The sequence below is a fragment of the Chrysochloris asiatica genome, unplaced genomic scaffold, assembly GCF_000296735.1.
Source record: "Chrysochloris asiatica unplaced genomic scaffold, ChrAsi1.0 scaffold00133, whole genome shotgun sequence".
Classification (NCBI taxonomy): Eukaryota; Metazoa; Chordata; class Mammalia; order Afrosoricida; family Chrysochloridae; genus Chrysochloris; species Chrysochloris asiatica.
This window is the reverse complement of record NW_006408651.1, coordinates 165,337-182,293: the sequence shown is the minus strand read 5'-3', so window position 1 is coordinate 182,293 and position 16,957 is coordinate 165,337. Positions and strand designations below refer to the sequence as shown.

The 16,957-nt window shown below is 37.9% G+C and overlaps 1 protein-coding gene across 3 annotated transcripts in view; it reads left to right on the top strand.

Moving 5' to 3' along the window:
• Nucleotides 1–16,957, top strand: part of LOC102824254 (estrogen-related receptor gamma-like) — an 812,051-nt gene that overhangs the window by 730,149 nt on the left and 64,945 nt on the right. For all 3 annotated transcript variants that reach the window (XM_006869693.1, XM_006869694.1, XM_006869692.1), the window contains 2 exons: nt 10,727–10,837; nt 14,472–14,633. In XM_006869693.1, the coding sequence (XP_006869755.1) occupies nt 10,727–10,837; nt 14,472–14,633 (273 nt within the window). The remainder of the gene's footprint in view (nt 1–10,726; nt 10,838–14,471; nt 14,634–16,957) is intronic.

Genomic DNA, 16,957 nt, shown 5'->3' with positions numbered 1-16,957 from the left:
AGAATTGATGCTTTTGAGTTATGGTGTTGGAGGTACCTTGGGCTGCCAAAAGGACCAACAGATCTGTGTTGGAAGAGGTGCAGCCATAGTGCTCCTTGGAGGCCAGGATGGCCAAACTTCGTCTCTCATACTTTGGACATATTCCAGGAGGGACCAATGTCTGGAGAAGGATGTCATGTTTGGTAGGGTGGAGGGTCAGAGCAAAAGAGGAAGACTCCAAGCGAGATGGATCGGCAAAGTTGCAGCATCAGTGGGCTCAGGCGTGGCAACAATAGTGAGGTTGGCCCAGTACCAGGCAGTGTTTCGTTCTGCTATGCATAATAAGGTAGCTATGAGTCAATGCTGACTCGATGGCACCTAACAACAACAACAATGTGAGGGAGCCCTGGTGTGGCGCTGTGGGTTAATGCGGCAGACTGCAAAGCTGTTTGAACTGCAAGGTTGTCAGTTCAAGCTCACCAGCTGCTCCTCAGAAACCCTATTCAGGGTCGCTATGGGTCAGAATCCACTCAACTGTATTTAACAACAACAACAACAATGTGAGAGTCAGAGAAAGAGGAAGACCCCAACGAGATGGATTGACACAGTGGCAGCATCAATGGACTCAAATGTAGCAATAATTGTAAGTCTGGTCCAGGATTGGGCAATGTTTCATTCTTTTGTGCATTGGGTCGCTATGAGTCGATACTGACTTGATGGCACGTAACAACAACAACAATGTGATGACTGGAACTGCAGTTGTCTTGGCAGGGTTGGACCAAATGATATGATTTCGAGAGCATTATATAGCCAGAGGGCCAGATGTCCCCTACCTCTGCTATACAGGATCAAGATTACGATGAGTCAGAACCACCTCACTGGCCCATAACCACAACAGATACTCCCTGGATTATACAATAAATTTCACACATCTCTTACTTAAGATGCCTATAAATGCTCATTTCTTCCTATTAGCTGATTACTCTTACCAGGGTATTGTGTTGAAGGAGAAACCCTTCAGAGGCTGCCATCAAAATTCCCACTGCTTTGTCTGATGCTGCTAATCTACCATTTCTTCTATTTCTACAGCACCTCAAAAGGATTTTCTGTATTCTCATTTATTATGGTTCCTTTATTAAAAATCAGGATAATTCAAGGACATGGCTAGAGGCACTTCTTTTTCTGAAGGGAAGGATCAAGGTTTCCTTACAAAGCAACAGAAGCTGCTGTATTAGGAGGTTGTAGATAATGTGAGTCCTGGTGTAGTGCTGTTAGGGTAAGTACTGTATAAAGTGGCTATGAGTTGGAACCAACTCAGTAGCATATAGTACAAGAGAAAGTGCCCATAGTGTTTACCTTATTGTTTCAGAAATAGCGCTTTCTATTCATTACGCAATTACAAACTTTGTTTAACTACATTTACTTAGCCAATCTGTGTTGGAGGAAGTACAGCCAGAATGCTTCTTGGAAGCCAGGATGACCAGGGTTTGTCTCTCATATGTCAGACTTATCATGAGGGACCAGTCCCTGGAGAAGGATATCAAGTTTGGTAAAGTGAAGGATCGGAGAAAAAGAGGAAGACTCCCAACTACATAGATTGGCACAGTGGCAGCAGCAATGGACTCAAGTGTAGTAGTGATTGTGAGGTTGGCACAGGACCGGACAATGTTTCATTCTGTTGTACATATAGGGTAGCTGTGAGTTGGTACCAACCCACTGGCACCTAACAACAAAAATAACACAACATGCTTATTTGATATTTACTCACTAACTTTTATTATTATTTTAATTTTCACCTTTCTTAAGTTTTCCCAGAATATTTTCTTAAGTATCCCATGGGTTTATGTCATTAACACTTTAGCACTCTTTTATTTAAGAAATGCCCTAACTATCTAATTTAGGACAATAAGTGAGGGCATCTTTGTATTAGTCTCTGAAGGGGATATCTTTTATAATAGTATGAAATGCCTCTGACTTTCTGCTATTAAAATCGTGAAAACTGCTTTTGACTTTGTACTGTATAATATTATACAGATCTGCATTTGAGCACAAAAGTAGACTTAAAATTAGCTGACCTGAGAATGAACTGTTTTACTTCTGTTGGTGTTTATTGGCCTCAAAGCTTTTTTTTTTTTTTTCCCTCTCCTTGCCCTACTCTTGCTTCCCCAATTTTATAAATTCTGACAATGTATAAGATTTGTAATTCCCCGGTGGCAATAGAGCCATAGGCAGCATTTGAAATAAGGAGCAATCTGAAACGTTCTATTAAGTAGGCAATGCCAACTATTAAAATCTCTTACTTTTTTGAAAAAAAAGTAATAGCAGTCTCCACATGAATAGACAATCCAACTGCCTTAATTAACTTCAACTGTTTCCTGTCAGACATTCAACAATGTGGGTATCTTATTTCCTGAAATAAATTTTATTTTAAACTTTTTCAAAATTATTTTATAAATAAAGTCCAAACAAAAATACTTTGTATTTAGGATTGTGAAAGTATCAAGATATGGGGTATTCAGTTTAAGTGGAAACATTCAGATGAGATTGGTATTTGTTTATGACAGATCTGGAATTTCCCAGGTTCTGATCATAAGTATTGGTTTCTCTTTTTCTAAAATTGTTTGAGCCCTTTAAATTTGCAAGGTTAATTGGATAATTGTCAATTCTCTACTTAACTCTGTATAGTGTACTTAACAGCTAAACTCAGGGAAAGCTTTTTCCTTCTTGAATAGAATTTGGATTAGTTTCTGTATCTCTTTAGTATAATCACATATTCAAATGATATGATTAGTGACAGGGATAAGCAGTAAATAGAATGGGATGCCAGATATTTCTGTAAGTCACTTAGGTATCAAATAGTATCACTGTTTGTCTTCTAGCATTAGAATTATCTTACCAATCTATCATACATCATATCTGTTTACCTATAGAATTCAGGTAAAGCAGATTGTCAGTCTCCGTGGGGCTAGCTCTTCAGTAAATGATCATGATGAAACATATACTTCAGTAAAGTATTAGAGTGATATTTCAATGAAATAACAGCATAATAATGACAGCCATCTTCTTTCTATTTGGCGTTTGAAGGTTTATAAAATATTTTATTAACTTATTTGTGTAATATTCAGAATATAATATTACTGGATCTTTACACAAAACATCAGGGAGTGTATTTCACTTGTAACTATTTTCTTTTCAGACAAACAAATGGGTTAAGGGACTCTTCAACGTTTACACAGCTAGTTAATGAAAGAACCAGAGTAGATTGGACCATTCTGCTTTATTTGTTTGACATATTTTTCCGTGTGATACTTAGAAAGACAGCATTTTATTATTCCAGTTGGAAACATTTAAAAGAGAAACTTCAGCATTTCATAAAACCATTCTGTAGAAACCACACTCCTAGGGAGATTTCAATCAGTGATTCGTTATCCTTTATTTTTATATTGTTGCTTTTGTTGTTAAGTGCTGTTGAGTCGGTTCCATTTCATAGCGACCCTGTATTAGGCTTTCCAAGGAGTGGCTGCTGAGTTTGAACTGTGGCTATTACAGTTCAAATCAATATTGAGGTCGGTGCTTATCCAACGGCACCACAAAGCTAAAAACCTTAGGTTAGAGAATCCAAAAATGAACTAACCAATAAGTTAGTTGTGGAGTCCTGGTGTGATGCTGTAGGATAAGTTAACTGAAAAGTCTGTGGTTCAAAACCACCAGCCACTTAATGGAAACCCAGTACAGGGTTGCTTTGAGTTGGAATGAACTTGACAGTACTTAACAACAGCAAGAAGTTAGTTGTAGTCATTACAACAAAAAAATTCTTATTTAGTGATTTTTATTATCTTTTTCTTTCTAACTGAAGCCTTTTCTTATATATATGTTACTATCAAGTGCCATTGAGTTGGTTCCGACCCATAGTGACCCTGTATAGGGTCTCCGAGGACAGCTGGTGAGCTTGAACTGCCGACCTTGTTGATCAAACCAACTTTTGCAGTCCAGCGTATTAACCCTCAGTACCACACCAGGACTCCCTTCCATATGTAAAGATATATGTGAATATATATAAGCTTAAGTTTATATATTTGCACACACACACACATACATAAATATAATATATATAAACTTGAAATTTTGTGTATGTATTATTACAATTCACATGAGTAAACCCAACTATTTTCAAAGTTGCAAAAAATAGCCTGTGATCATATGTTTGAACAATATAAAAACTTATTTTTGGCTAATTTAACTTTAAAACAATGCCATTTGTGTGTTGATGTGTTTGTATGATTGTCGTAGGATAATGAAGTGTTGATTTTACTGGGTGGTATTTTCCCCACCGTGGAACTGAATAAACTGATGAATAGTTTTTGTACGATGTAGAAGTAGTTGTAATTGTGTAGTTACCAGAATTTGGGTTCAAACATGATACCAATTCTGATATCACCAGCATCAAGTCATTATCACTGTTTTCTTTCTGTCTGAAGATGCCAAAGATTTTAAAGATTTTGAAAAGAGATAAAACGCATTAGAAATAATTTTTGCTTAGTTTGAAGTATTGGAAATTGTCAATATTTTGCCTGCTCTGGACCCTGCTAAAATGGAAAATTGAACATGGTTCAAGCTAATATGCTTTTTTCTGCTTTAAAGTTTGAAATCTAAAGGCCTGTGAAAGATTTCAGTCAGGCAGAGTGTAGTTCCATCTTGTGCCTAGGTTTAAATGTTTAGATGCCAATTTTTCTTGAGTACCTCATGCATCTCTGACAGCCGACTGCCAGGGTCAGAAGCAGAGACTTTTTGAAAGTGGGTTTGGGGCCACTTCCCCCAGCCAGTGCAGGGAGAATAAAAACTCCCTGGAAGGACCTTTCCCAGATCCACCCCTTAAGGACTGATTGTGATGTCACAGCCAGAGAGCTTCAGAGACATCTGTAAGCTTTCTCTTGTACAATAGACCCCTCCCTGCTTCCATAAGCCCACATTGCTGCTGTCAGTCATGGTTAGGGGAGAGGATTCCTTTGTTCTCCCTGCCATATAGTTGGTCACTGTGTGTTAAGCAGAACTTTGGAAAATTCATCATGACATCATATCCATGGTTTCCTTCATCTGCATGATCTATGTTTTATTTGTCTTATTCTGTTTAAGACAATAAAGAGTCTCTAGTCCTGGTGTGGAGTCCTGGTGTGGTGCTGTGGGTGAATGCGCCAGACTGTAAAGCCATTTGAATTGCAAGGTTGGTGGTTCAAGCTCACCAGCTGTGCCTCGGAAACAGGGTCGCTATGGGTCAGAACTGACTTGACGACGACACTCGACAACAACAATAACAACAACAACATAATGTGTACATATTTGAAGATGGGGCCTCCTTTCTCCCCTGAAACATAAGCAATCTTTTAAATTACATGGACCTTAGAATTTTTTTTACCTTTTGTCATTCTGTAAACTTCGGGGGAAAATACTTTCCTGCATTTTCTTTATCAATTCTTACTATGTAATTACTGAATTATGTCATCTGTATTTTAGGGTGAATCAATAGCTAACCTTCTAAATTTCCTGCTTTTTTGAGTGTTTGCTGTTTCTGTAAAGTGCCATAATTTCAGTTTCAACTCTTAGCGATGCTGTATAGTGTTTCCAAGGCTCTACGTCTTTGCGGGAGCAGTAAGTCTTATCTTTCGCCCACAGAACAGCTGGTGAGCTCAAACCGCCAACCTTATAGTTCACAGTTCAGTGCTTATCCTACAGAGCATTTTTCTTAGGTGCCATCCAGTCAGTTCTGACTTTTAGAAACCCTGTACAGTATTTCTGAGGAGCGGCTGGTGGGTTTGAACAGCAGGCCTTGTGGTTCACAGTCCAGTGCTTGTCCTACAGTGCCACACCAGGATTCCTTACAGAGTATTAGAGAATTATAATATATATGCTAAATTAAAAACCAAAACAGTCTGCTTTATCCAGCTGATTTTGATTTTAAGAAACAAAGGGTAAAATGTTTATTTAAGAAGTTCTGGACTATTTATAAACAAGGTGAACCTCTGAATGAGAAGATTGAAAACAATACAATAGATGAAGATAGGTGTGGATAAACTTATACACAGACAAAGGGAGGAGCCAGGGAGAGAGAGCCACCCCTAGATTTTTTGGTGGGAGATTTTGGAGAAAGTGCTATGAATATTTAAGTCCGTTTTCAAAGTTGAAAGGGAAATGTGCACAATAATAGAAATTATTTACTAATACTTAAAAGATGTGTCTCTATTAAATTTTTTAAATGTTCAAATTACGTAACAAAGAGCCTGTTAACTGATGGTGTGTATTTTATTCTTGGGTTAGCCTTAGAATTACTAGCCTTCCAAGGTTGTACTTTTCACATAACTTGATCCGGTTAGTTAGGCTGATTGGTGGCTTTAATGTGATTTGACTGTGGGTCTGAATTCTTCCCAACCAGGACCTTGAACCAAATTCAGTCACGGTCATCTTGCATAGGGCTTTGTGATAGGCCAAAGTGCATTGAAAGAAGTTACCGGCGATGATTTCTTTCTTGGAAGACATATGGGAGTACTGATGGTGTAGTGATTTAGCCCTCAGACACTAACTGAAAAGTTGGCGGTTCATACTGACTGACCAGCAGCTGTATGGGAGAAAGCGTGACAGTTCTGCTTCTTTAAAGGTTGTTGTTGTTGTTGTTAAGTACCGTCAAATTGATTCTGACTCATAGCGACCCTGTATAGGGTTTCCAAGGAGCAGCTGGTGAACTTAAACCACCGACCTTGCAGTTCAAACAACTTTGCAGTCTCACGCATTAGCCCACCGTGCCAGCCTTGAAAACCCCATGGGCTAGTTCTACTTGTCCTATAGCATCACTATGAGTCAGCATCAACTTTTAATTCCATTTTCCCATAAACTCTTTAAAGCCCCCTCATATGGTGTGGTGCTGTGGGCTAATGTGTCAGGCTGCAAATTCATTTGAACTGCAAGGTTGGTGGTTCAAGCTCACCAGTTACTCCTTGGAAACCCTATACACGGTTGCTTTGGGTCGGAATCGACTCGACAGTGCTAATAACAACAACAACAACGTATATACATATATTTTCACCTTCAGGATTCACAGATTTCTCCAACTATCACTTAATTCAGATAACCAACATCTTACATGTTCCAGACAATATTAATAGGCACTTCCAAAACAGAGGCTCCTTGCTTCAAATGGTTTGTGAAATATCACATATGTTTTATCTTCCTCTTACAGTTTTACATTGCCTGTTTGCATATTAAAAACTCTGAGAAGCTGTTCAATATGAGCTGTTCAATATGATGATGATTGTGCTGCTTTACTAAATCTATTTTTCTTAAAGTTCGAGACATGCCAAAACACATACAATGTATTACTTAGTTGAATTTATTAATGTATATGAATTTGGTAATATGTACAAATGCAAATTCTCAGCAGGAGATTGAACCAGGATGAACCAGTTTGAATCCCGGATAATCAATATTAAGGTACAACCTAATACTACAAATTGTTGTTATTAAGTGCTGTGGAGTCAATTCTGACTCATAATCACCTGTATAGGATTTCTGAAGAGTGGCTGGTGGGTAGTTATTGTTGTTAAGTGCCGTCTAGTCCGTTCCAACTCATAGAACAAAACACAATGCCTGGTACTGAGCCATGCTCACAACTGTTGTTACACTTGAGCCCATTGCTGCTGACACTGTGCCAATCCATCTCATTGGGGGTCTTCTTCTTTTTCACTGACCTACTTTATACCAAACACAATGTCCTTCTCCAGAGAATGCTCTCTCCTGATAACATGTCTGAAGTATGAGAGAGAAGTCTGACCATCCTAGCTTCTAAGGAACATTCTGGCTGTGCTTCTTCTAACACAAGTTTGCTTGTTCCTCTAGCAGTCCATGGTACTTGTGATATTCTTCTCTAATATCATAACTTAAATGCATCAATTCTTTGATCTTCCTTATTCACACTCCAGTTTTCACATGCATATGAGGCTATTCAAAATGCCAGATCTTGGGTCAGGCACACCTTAGTCCTCAAACTGACATCTTTGCTCTTAAACACTTGAAAGAGGTCTTGTGTAGTAGATTGGCTTACTGCAATACATCTTTGATTGTTTTCTTGACTGCTGCCTCCTTGAGTATTAATTGTGGATCCAAATAAAATGAAGCCTTTGGCAACTTCAATCTTTTCTCCTTTTTATCGTGATATTATTTATTGGTCCAGTGGTGAACACTGTTGTTTTCTTTACAATAAAGTGCAACCCCCTATTGAAGACTGTGGCCTTCACTCTTCATCAGTAAATGTTTTACACCCTCTTCACTTTCTTCAATCTAGGTTGTATTATCTATCTGCCTATATCTGCAGGTTGTTAATGAATCTTCCTTCAGTCCTGATGTCAAGTTATTCTTCATATAATTCAGCTTCTTGGATTATTAGCTCAGCATACAAATGAACAAATATGTTGAAAAACTACATTCCTAGTGCACACCTTTCCAGATTTTAAACCATTCAGAGTCTCCTTGTTCTATTCAAATAACTGCCTCCTGGGCTACATACAGACTCCTCACAAGCACCATTAAGTGTTCTGGAATAACCGTTCTTCACAAGATTATTCACAGCTTTTTAGAATCTACGCAGTTAAAAACTTTGCATAGTCAATAAAGAGCAGGTAAACATCTTTCTGGCATTCTCTGCTTTTAGGCAAGATCCATCTGACCTCAGCAATGATATTCTTAGTTCCACATTCTTGTCCTCTGATCTCTGCTACTGGGTTGTTGTTAAGCGTGGTGGAGTTGGTTCTGACTCATAGCAACCCTGTGTAGGGTTTCCAAGGAGAGGCTGGTGAGGAAACCCCTGACCCTGTGGTTCAAATCCACCTGAGTAGTGTTTATATCACAGTGCCACACCAGGACTCCTGCTGCTGGTAGGTAGAGTCCTGCTTTACCCCTACTGCCAAACCATCTTTCCTTTAGTTGGTAAAGATTTGCATGACACTGCCTTAAACTTTGCAGTTGCAAACTGGAAACCAGATTATTAACAGGTTTATTCTCACTGCTCCCCCCACATGAATGAAACATTTGTTTTAAATCTTTTTTTCTTTTCACTTAATCTCATAAATCTACTGCTTGCAAAAACAAAACATAACCAAAACTGCTATCTTGACCCAACTCACTACTATTTGGGAGAAAGTCTTACTCCTTTTGTTCTACTTTCCAAGTCAGCCTCTCACCTCTCCCTTATTAGTATGCTTCTCCTTTGACTTGGTAGTCTTCAGCATCTTGTCTTCAGGAAGCGCCTTTGTCTTTCTCCTTTGACAGTGTAAGCAAATGTGTATCAAAATGTTAGTAACATTGCCCTTCTGGGACAAAACTGATTTTTTAACATAGAACAGTTCTTTCATCTAGCAGGACTGAATTTTGCATAGTGTAATTCCACCAACATGTTGTTGTGAAGTGCCATCAAGTCGGTTCGGACCCATAGCAACCTTGTATAGGGTTGCCAAAGAGCGGCTGGTGAGCTTGAACTGCCAGCCTTGTGGTTCAAACTGGCTTTACAGTCCAGTGTATTAACCCACAGTGCCACAGCAGGACTCTTCACCAGTGTGTGGGTGCATTTCTAGTTACACACGCTACAGTGGCACCCTTACATACTGAGTCTTCTGGCAGGCTTAGGGAAATATGTAAAACTCTTTTTGCAATGGTAAGCGTGGCCAGCATGTTGAACCCACTGAGGAGTTTCACAGGAGAAAGACTTGGCGATCTGCTCCTAGAAAACCCTATGCTGTTGTTGTTGTTATGTGCCATGGAGTCGGTTCCAACTCATAGCAACCTGCACAGGGTTTCCGAGGCTATAAATCTTTACGGGAGCAGAAAGCCTCATCTTTCTCCCGCAGAACATCTGGTAGTTTCGACCTGCTGATCTTGCGGTTCGCAGCCCGATTTCGTAACCACTATGCTACCAGAGTAAGAAGTTAAACTATAATGGGATCACTGTGAGTTTAAATTGACTCCAAGGCACTAGACAGCAACAATGATATGCACTGAACTTGAAGGGATGACTGATAAAGAGAATACAAAAAGTCATTGTCTTTAATTGGGGAAACTACACTAGTGCTAAGTAACAGCTTCTTTGTACGAATTCACATGAAAATCTACCTATTCTTTGATGTGTAGATGTAACTTTGGTGGCCCTGCATAAAATAGCTTTCAGAACTCTTATCAGCTGCTCTATTTAGTTTCCAAACACTGATAATCATAATTTATTCAGCTCTTTAAAATACCCACTGGTATGGCACCATAGGATAATAAGCACTAGACCTCAAGGTCAGTTTGAACCTCAAGGTCCTCAGTTCAAATTTACCAGCCGATCCTTGGAAACCCTATACAACATCCCTATGAGTCTGAACCGACTTAAAAGCACTTAACAACCACCAGTGAAGGAGTCTCTGGGTGGTACAAAGAGTTAGCTGCTAACCACTGCTAACCAAAAGGTTAATGGTTTCAGTTTACCCGGAGATTCTTTGGAAGAAAGCCCTGGTAATTTACTTTTGAAAAGTTATCCATAGAAGAACCTATTCTGAACCATGTGGTATAGTTCTCCAAGAACTAGAATTGGCTCAAGGGCCACTGAATTATTCTGCCTTCTGTAACCTGTCTCTTCAGAGTCCCTGCTTGATACTGCCTGTATATATGAATGGTCTCAAAGATAGCCACCTAAGTAGTAATCTGGTGCCTGTCTTTTCTTTCTCCGAAGGGGTTCGTCTTGACAGAGTACGTGGAGGTCGGCAGAAGTACAAGCGCAGAATAGATGCGGAGAACAGCCCATACCTGAACCCTCAGCTGGTTCAGCCAGCCAAAAAGCCATGTAAGTATAGCAGATATGGCTGGCTCCCAACACACAGATTCCTCCCAGCTGGCTCTGTGTACATCAGCTTTGGCATGTCCATCCCTTCCTACTCCAAGTCCAAGGAGATTTTTCTTGGTTGGGGACTGTGGCTTTATTCCTTGCCTATAAAGAATAACAGCAGCTTGACTAATTATCTTTTTTTTTTTTTTTTAATGGTTTCTATGGTTTTCTCTGTCTTACCTTTTTTCACCTAGTCCCTTTGTTGAAGCATAAGCATATTAATGCATAGCTTATCTAGTGTGGATTTTACATTTACTGGTTATCTTTATTTTCAGAGGTACATAAAATGGATCATACTGTGATCATTAGTTCATTGGAGCTGTTAGTTTCAGATTTCACAAGAAAGTGATTTTTGTAGTTTTCACTAACTAAATGAGTTTGACTGCTCAACCTCCCAATGAAAATACATTAGGGGCCTCATTAATTTGGAGCTATAGAAGGTTAACACAGTAGCTAGCAATAGATTAAAACAGGAATGGGTCCCACTAATAACAAGCATAGGTTGGTGGTTCCATCTCAGATACCCTTACGGGCATTATGAACTGTTTTTAAAGAGTCCATGATTTTATGATGCCAGGTTGCAATTTGAAAGGATGGTTGGTACATTGCTAATGTAAGCCCCATTCTCTTTGTCGTTAACTAAAAAGAGCTGGAATATAGATTGAGGCAATAACTGTATCCCATTTTCTGAAAAAAATCAGTTAATAGCTGTAGTGCAACAGAGCTAACATTTTAGGATGCTTATGCATAGAGTTCGTATTAGACACTTAGAAGTGCTTTGGTGGAAATCATTCTCACATTTAGCTAGCTTGGTCTCAGACAACACAGCCCACAGCCGGCATTCATCAGAGGAAGTCACATCTCTAATAGTTCTAGAAAAGACCTGGGTGATTTTTGATACACGTGCTTCAAGGGGGAAAGGTCTCTGCTTCTAGTTCCAGTTCTCCAGGAGGGGTCACTGCTGTTTATCAGATATGTAAGCATATGGGGGGATCTGTTAAACAAATAAAACAGACCCTGAACTGTAAATGAAAGGACATTTTAGCTATGTCAAAGGAAGAGCAACCCATTTTACATAAAATTAAAGCTTGAGTGAACATATGGCATAGTTTCCTTTTGCCTTTCCAAAAAGCATTATGTTGATTATACCTTCAATTGTCTAATCTGGAATCTTCTCCTCAGCCTACATAAACTGTTTGGCATTCTACAAATACAATCTAGGACTGCATTAAGCAGATTTTGCACATTACAATAAGAAACTTTCTGATAATGCAATAAAATGCAATAAACACTAATGCTTAATTTCACTGGAGGTTTAGTATTTGCTGGATTCTACAATATACAGGCTGCCCATTTCTCATTTATTTTTATCCGGACATTGATAATTTCCTCTACTGAAAACCATGTGTAAGACTTTACAATAGAGGAATGTCTACAGTTTCCGCTTCTAAACCTGAAAAATTGGAAAAGTGGCTTGGCCGGCACCTTTAAGAAGATTACGGCAATTTCAGTGAGCTTCATTTGTCTAAGATAAAGAGGACTTCTAATAAATCATTACTCATTATCTAAAGGCCTCTGTGTTAATTTTCCTTAGTCTATCCAATTAGTGTGTTTTTGTAACAAACATTTATAAAACTTAATTTTCAGATCCTGTCAGTTAAGTGTCTAGAGACGGTACATGGACTTTTCTGAGAAAATGGCTGGGGAGATTTCTGGACCCTGACTGATTATGTGTGTGTACTACAAAGGGCCAAGAATGAAAATTGGGTTCTATTGATTCTAATTAGTGAAACATTAAATAAGATTTACCTAGAAACTGCTGCTGGCTATTCCATTTCCCAAATGATGGAGATTTCTAAGCTTCAACCAAATTTCTCTGATCCTTCACGTCAAGTACCCATTGACTTGTGGTAAAACAGGAGCGTATTTCCTGTACTAAAGTAACGAGAATCAAGACACCCTTTGGTTACATTTGTGCCCTTTTCTTAGTACAGTTTCTTCTAATACTGAGAATCCAATGGTTGCTGACAGGTTTTGCTGCTCTGTCAAAGCAATGGAGGTTGAAACTTTATCAAGAGTGACTTAAAATATAGATGTTTTCCTATAGCAAATATAAGAAGCACATGTCCTTCTTTGCGATCCAGCAAATGAAGACCAATATTTCTTTGTAATTTTTAATTTTTTTTCTAGGAAATAGAGTGTTTAGGAGTATTTCCTCCTCAAATTTACCTTTTCAGTTTGATGATAATTGAATATTATTGCCAATGATTCCTTATCTGTTCATTATCTGCATTGGTTATAATTCACGTGGCAACCCTACATTTTTGGAATATGATTGCTTAGAAAAAGAACTAATGGTGTCTTGGATACATTTGCTTTTCATTTCATGAAAGGAGTCTAAATGAACACTATGTTTTAAGTTTCAAGATCTATGAGGTCTTTTCATTTGGGGTTAAAAAGTTAAAATTTTAAAGTGAAAGACAGATGATCTAATAACTTACAGTGGAAACTTTGGCTTTATTCCCAAAGTTTCCACTCAACTCCTTACTTTTCTAGGGTACTATTACACAGAGCATTTTAAATATGTTGGTTTATTCTTTCTCATTCATAGCTTTTCATTTATAAGAAAATATAAAATCTTAAGCTACACATAGAAATTGAAAAGAGAGCCAACTAGAAAAATCATTCTGTTAGCCAGGCTTTACAACCCTTTCCATAAACTCTCACATGCCCCTGAGCAATAAAACACATTGGATGTGATGCTTTCCATTTATCTCCAGTGTTTATTTTATGAAGAATTTTTAAAACATATATCACCAATTTCAGACAGATAAATCTGAACCAGACAATGGAGTTAAGACAGCGGATGAAAATAGAGGATTAAAGAATTAGACACTGAGAGAAGAAAAGATTGTAGCATTTAAGCAGGAGTATTTTTCTGGATTCCAATAGTGGCTATATTTGGAAGGTTGGGTGAGTGTGTGTGTGTAGGGGGCGGGGAGAGGAAGCAAAGACATTCCTATTTAATGCACCCCACAGAGATAGAGTTATATAGTCAGTAATTCACCCAGGCAGAAGGATTCTGACCTTTGCTCTTCTTTAAAGGAATTAAGACAATTAATGACTCTCATACGCATGATGAGGATGGCATTAGTAGTTCTTTGCCTCCCACACCACATTCTATGTTTCAATGATTCATTTGCAGATTTCTGTTTTAAAGCTGTTGTATACCATTTAATTCCGTTTCCCAAAATCCCACTTAAGAATCCAAAAGCAAACCAGAAAGCATCTAACTTCTCTTATCTATTTACTATCAAACTTTTTCATTACAGGACAGATGCTTCATTCAGCAAAGGCAGGTAGAGCAAAGAAGAAGAAAAGGAATCCATTCTGTTGCTACTGTTGTGACTTACTTTTTGTTGTGGGTTTTACTGAACTCTTAATATGTATGTACATACTGAACCATAAATGGGATGTTTGGGTTTATCATAAGCAGTTTGACATCCTGTTTCAAAACACAGAATACTTTAAGGTTTGTAAAAATGGGATGATACTACTAGTGATCTTGTAGTGCTCTGGTCTGATCCTGCAGATAACAAGATTGTCTCACATTTGTTGGTGGCTGAACCGGAGAAGATCTATGCCATGCCTGACCCTACTGTCCCCGACAGTGACATCAAAGCCCTCACTACACTGTGTGATCTGGCTGACCGAGAGTTGGTGGTTATCATTGGATGGGCGAAGCATATTCCAGGTACATTTTCCAAATACAAAAGAAAACAAAAAAAGAAAAGGCTGCAATTCATTTCCTAGGGTATATATATAAGTAGAAGGAGGCATGTTCAGAATTTTTTCATTAAGATTTCTTTTACATTTGCATTTGTTTTTATCATATTCCAATTCAGAGCTTTGCTGTTGCAAATAGAATTAGAAACCTATCTGTATCTGTACCACTTAGAACTTGCGTTAATGATTTTTTTTTTTCCTCCTTATATGGAGGTACTGTTGCCAAAGTAGTATAAAAAGAATACCACTTTTTAATAAAAAGCACCATTTTTAGAATTTTCTTCAAACACCTGTGCTTTCTCCTAAAGGAAATGTATTTACTTTTTCTTTTTACCTTAAAAAGGTATTTTTCTGTGTCATCAGTGGTCTTTTTCCTTTTAGAATCATTCATTTATTGTTCATGGTGGTTATCTATACTAAATTGCTATGCATATTCACAGCTTTGCTTTAACTTACAATGAAATCTTTACTGTGAGTTTACATATATAAACAAACTTTAAATTGACATGGTAGGTTTTTTGCATGATAATTATAAGTGACAATTTTTAAATTTCCTGTAAAAATATGTTTTTTTCTGGACTCATCCTGTAATATCAGTAAGCATGAACTTGGATCACATGTTTTGAGAATATTTTTAATATTGTTCATGGATTAAGTTTTTTTGTTTGTTTCTTTCTTTCTTTGAACTTTGGTCTCCAAATAGTTTATAAACAAGTTTTCGAGTGATGAAGCAGTGCTTCTCTGGTACAGTTAACTTATTTCTGTCTCCTTAAACTAGTTTGTCTTTATGCTTTGAATGCTACAGTAATTTCTTTAATCAAATTGATGGAAGTTCCTTTCCCAGCCCACACTGAAACCAATTTATTGGTCATGATACGCCAGCTATGTTGCTAACAGTCGTAACGAACTGTCAGGCGATATCGCAGTGAAGCTAATTTGAAGTCATTAGGTGTGCAGCGTTCAGGCGACAATTTGTTACAGTGGTTAGGAACACAGCTGACATTTCTGAATGGCTTTGTTCGGTGCAGTTCTAGATGAGGCCAAGCAAATTGTAAACTAATTTAAACATCACTCTATATTATACCAGCTACTTTGTCTTACACTGTTTGCTAATAAAGCACCCCAAATTAAGTCAAAACTAGTTAAATAGGTGAGCTTGAGTGTGTTCTTTAGAAGCTGCCTACACCAGGATTACTACATCTAAGAGGAGGATGAGAATTTGATCGTGTGCATAGCTGATGACTGCATTGGGCTAAAATCACATATATGTGACCTTTAGAAAAAGCAAAAGCAAAAAGTCTGCATTAAAAGATGTTTAGGTACTGTGAAAATGAGAACAGTCAGAATTTGCTGAAACAATAGATAAAAATGTATATGGAAGGGAAGTGTTATTGAAGTGGTTTTAGAGCAGAAAGGGGAAAAAAATTAGCAATTGTTGAAGTATCCAAGACCCTAGTTTATATTTGTTATTATGTTAATATATTTTTATGTATGTCTATGTATACTATATATAATTATCCATGTTTTGAATATAAATGGAGTCTTCCATATATCTATCTGTCTATATCTATCTATTTCTATCTATCTATCTATCTATCTATCTATCTATCTATCTATCTACACACACACACAGAGATATTTGGAGTCCTGATGTGGCACTGTGGGTTAATGTGCTGGACTGCAACTTAACAACCACAACAATGACTCGACCGCACTTAACAACCGCAACAGTATATATATATATTTGTGTGTATATGTTGCTGTTAAATGCTGTCTGAGTTAGTTCCAGACCCTATATAGGGTTTCTGAGGAGCGACTGGTGAGCTTGAACCGCTGACTTTTTGGTTCAAATGGACCTTGTAGTCGAGTGCTTATCCTACAGCACCACACCAGAACTCCTATATAAATATGTATGTAATATACATTTGATGTTGTTAAGTGCCATTGAGTCGATTCTGACCCATAGAGACCCTCTGTAGGGTTTCCAAGAAGTGACTGGTAAGCTTGAATCACCGACCTTATGGTTCAAACCGACTTTGCAGTCCAATGCATAACCCATAAACATACATATATTTATTTTGTTGTTGTTAAGTGCTGTTGAGTCAGTTCTGACTCACTAACCTGTTATAGAGTTTCCAGGGAGCAGCTGGTGTGTTTGAACTGCTGACCTTGTGGTTAGCAGGTAGGTTTGAACCATGGACCTTATGGTCAGCATTCAAGTACTTTATGCTACAGTGCCACACCAGGATATATGCATAATACATATATACATACATACATACTTTTTTTTTT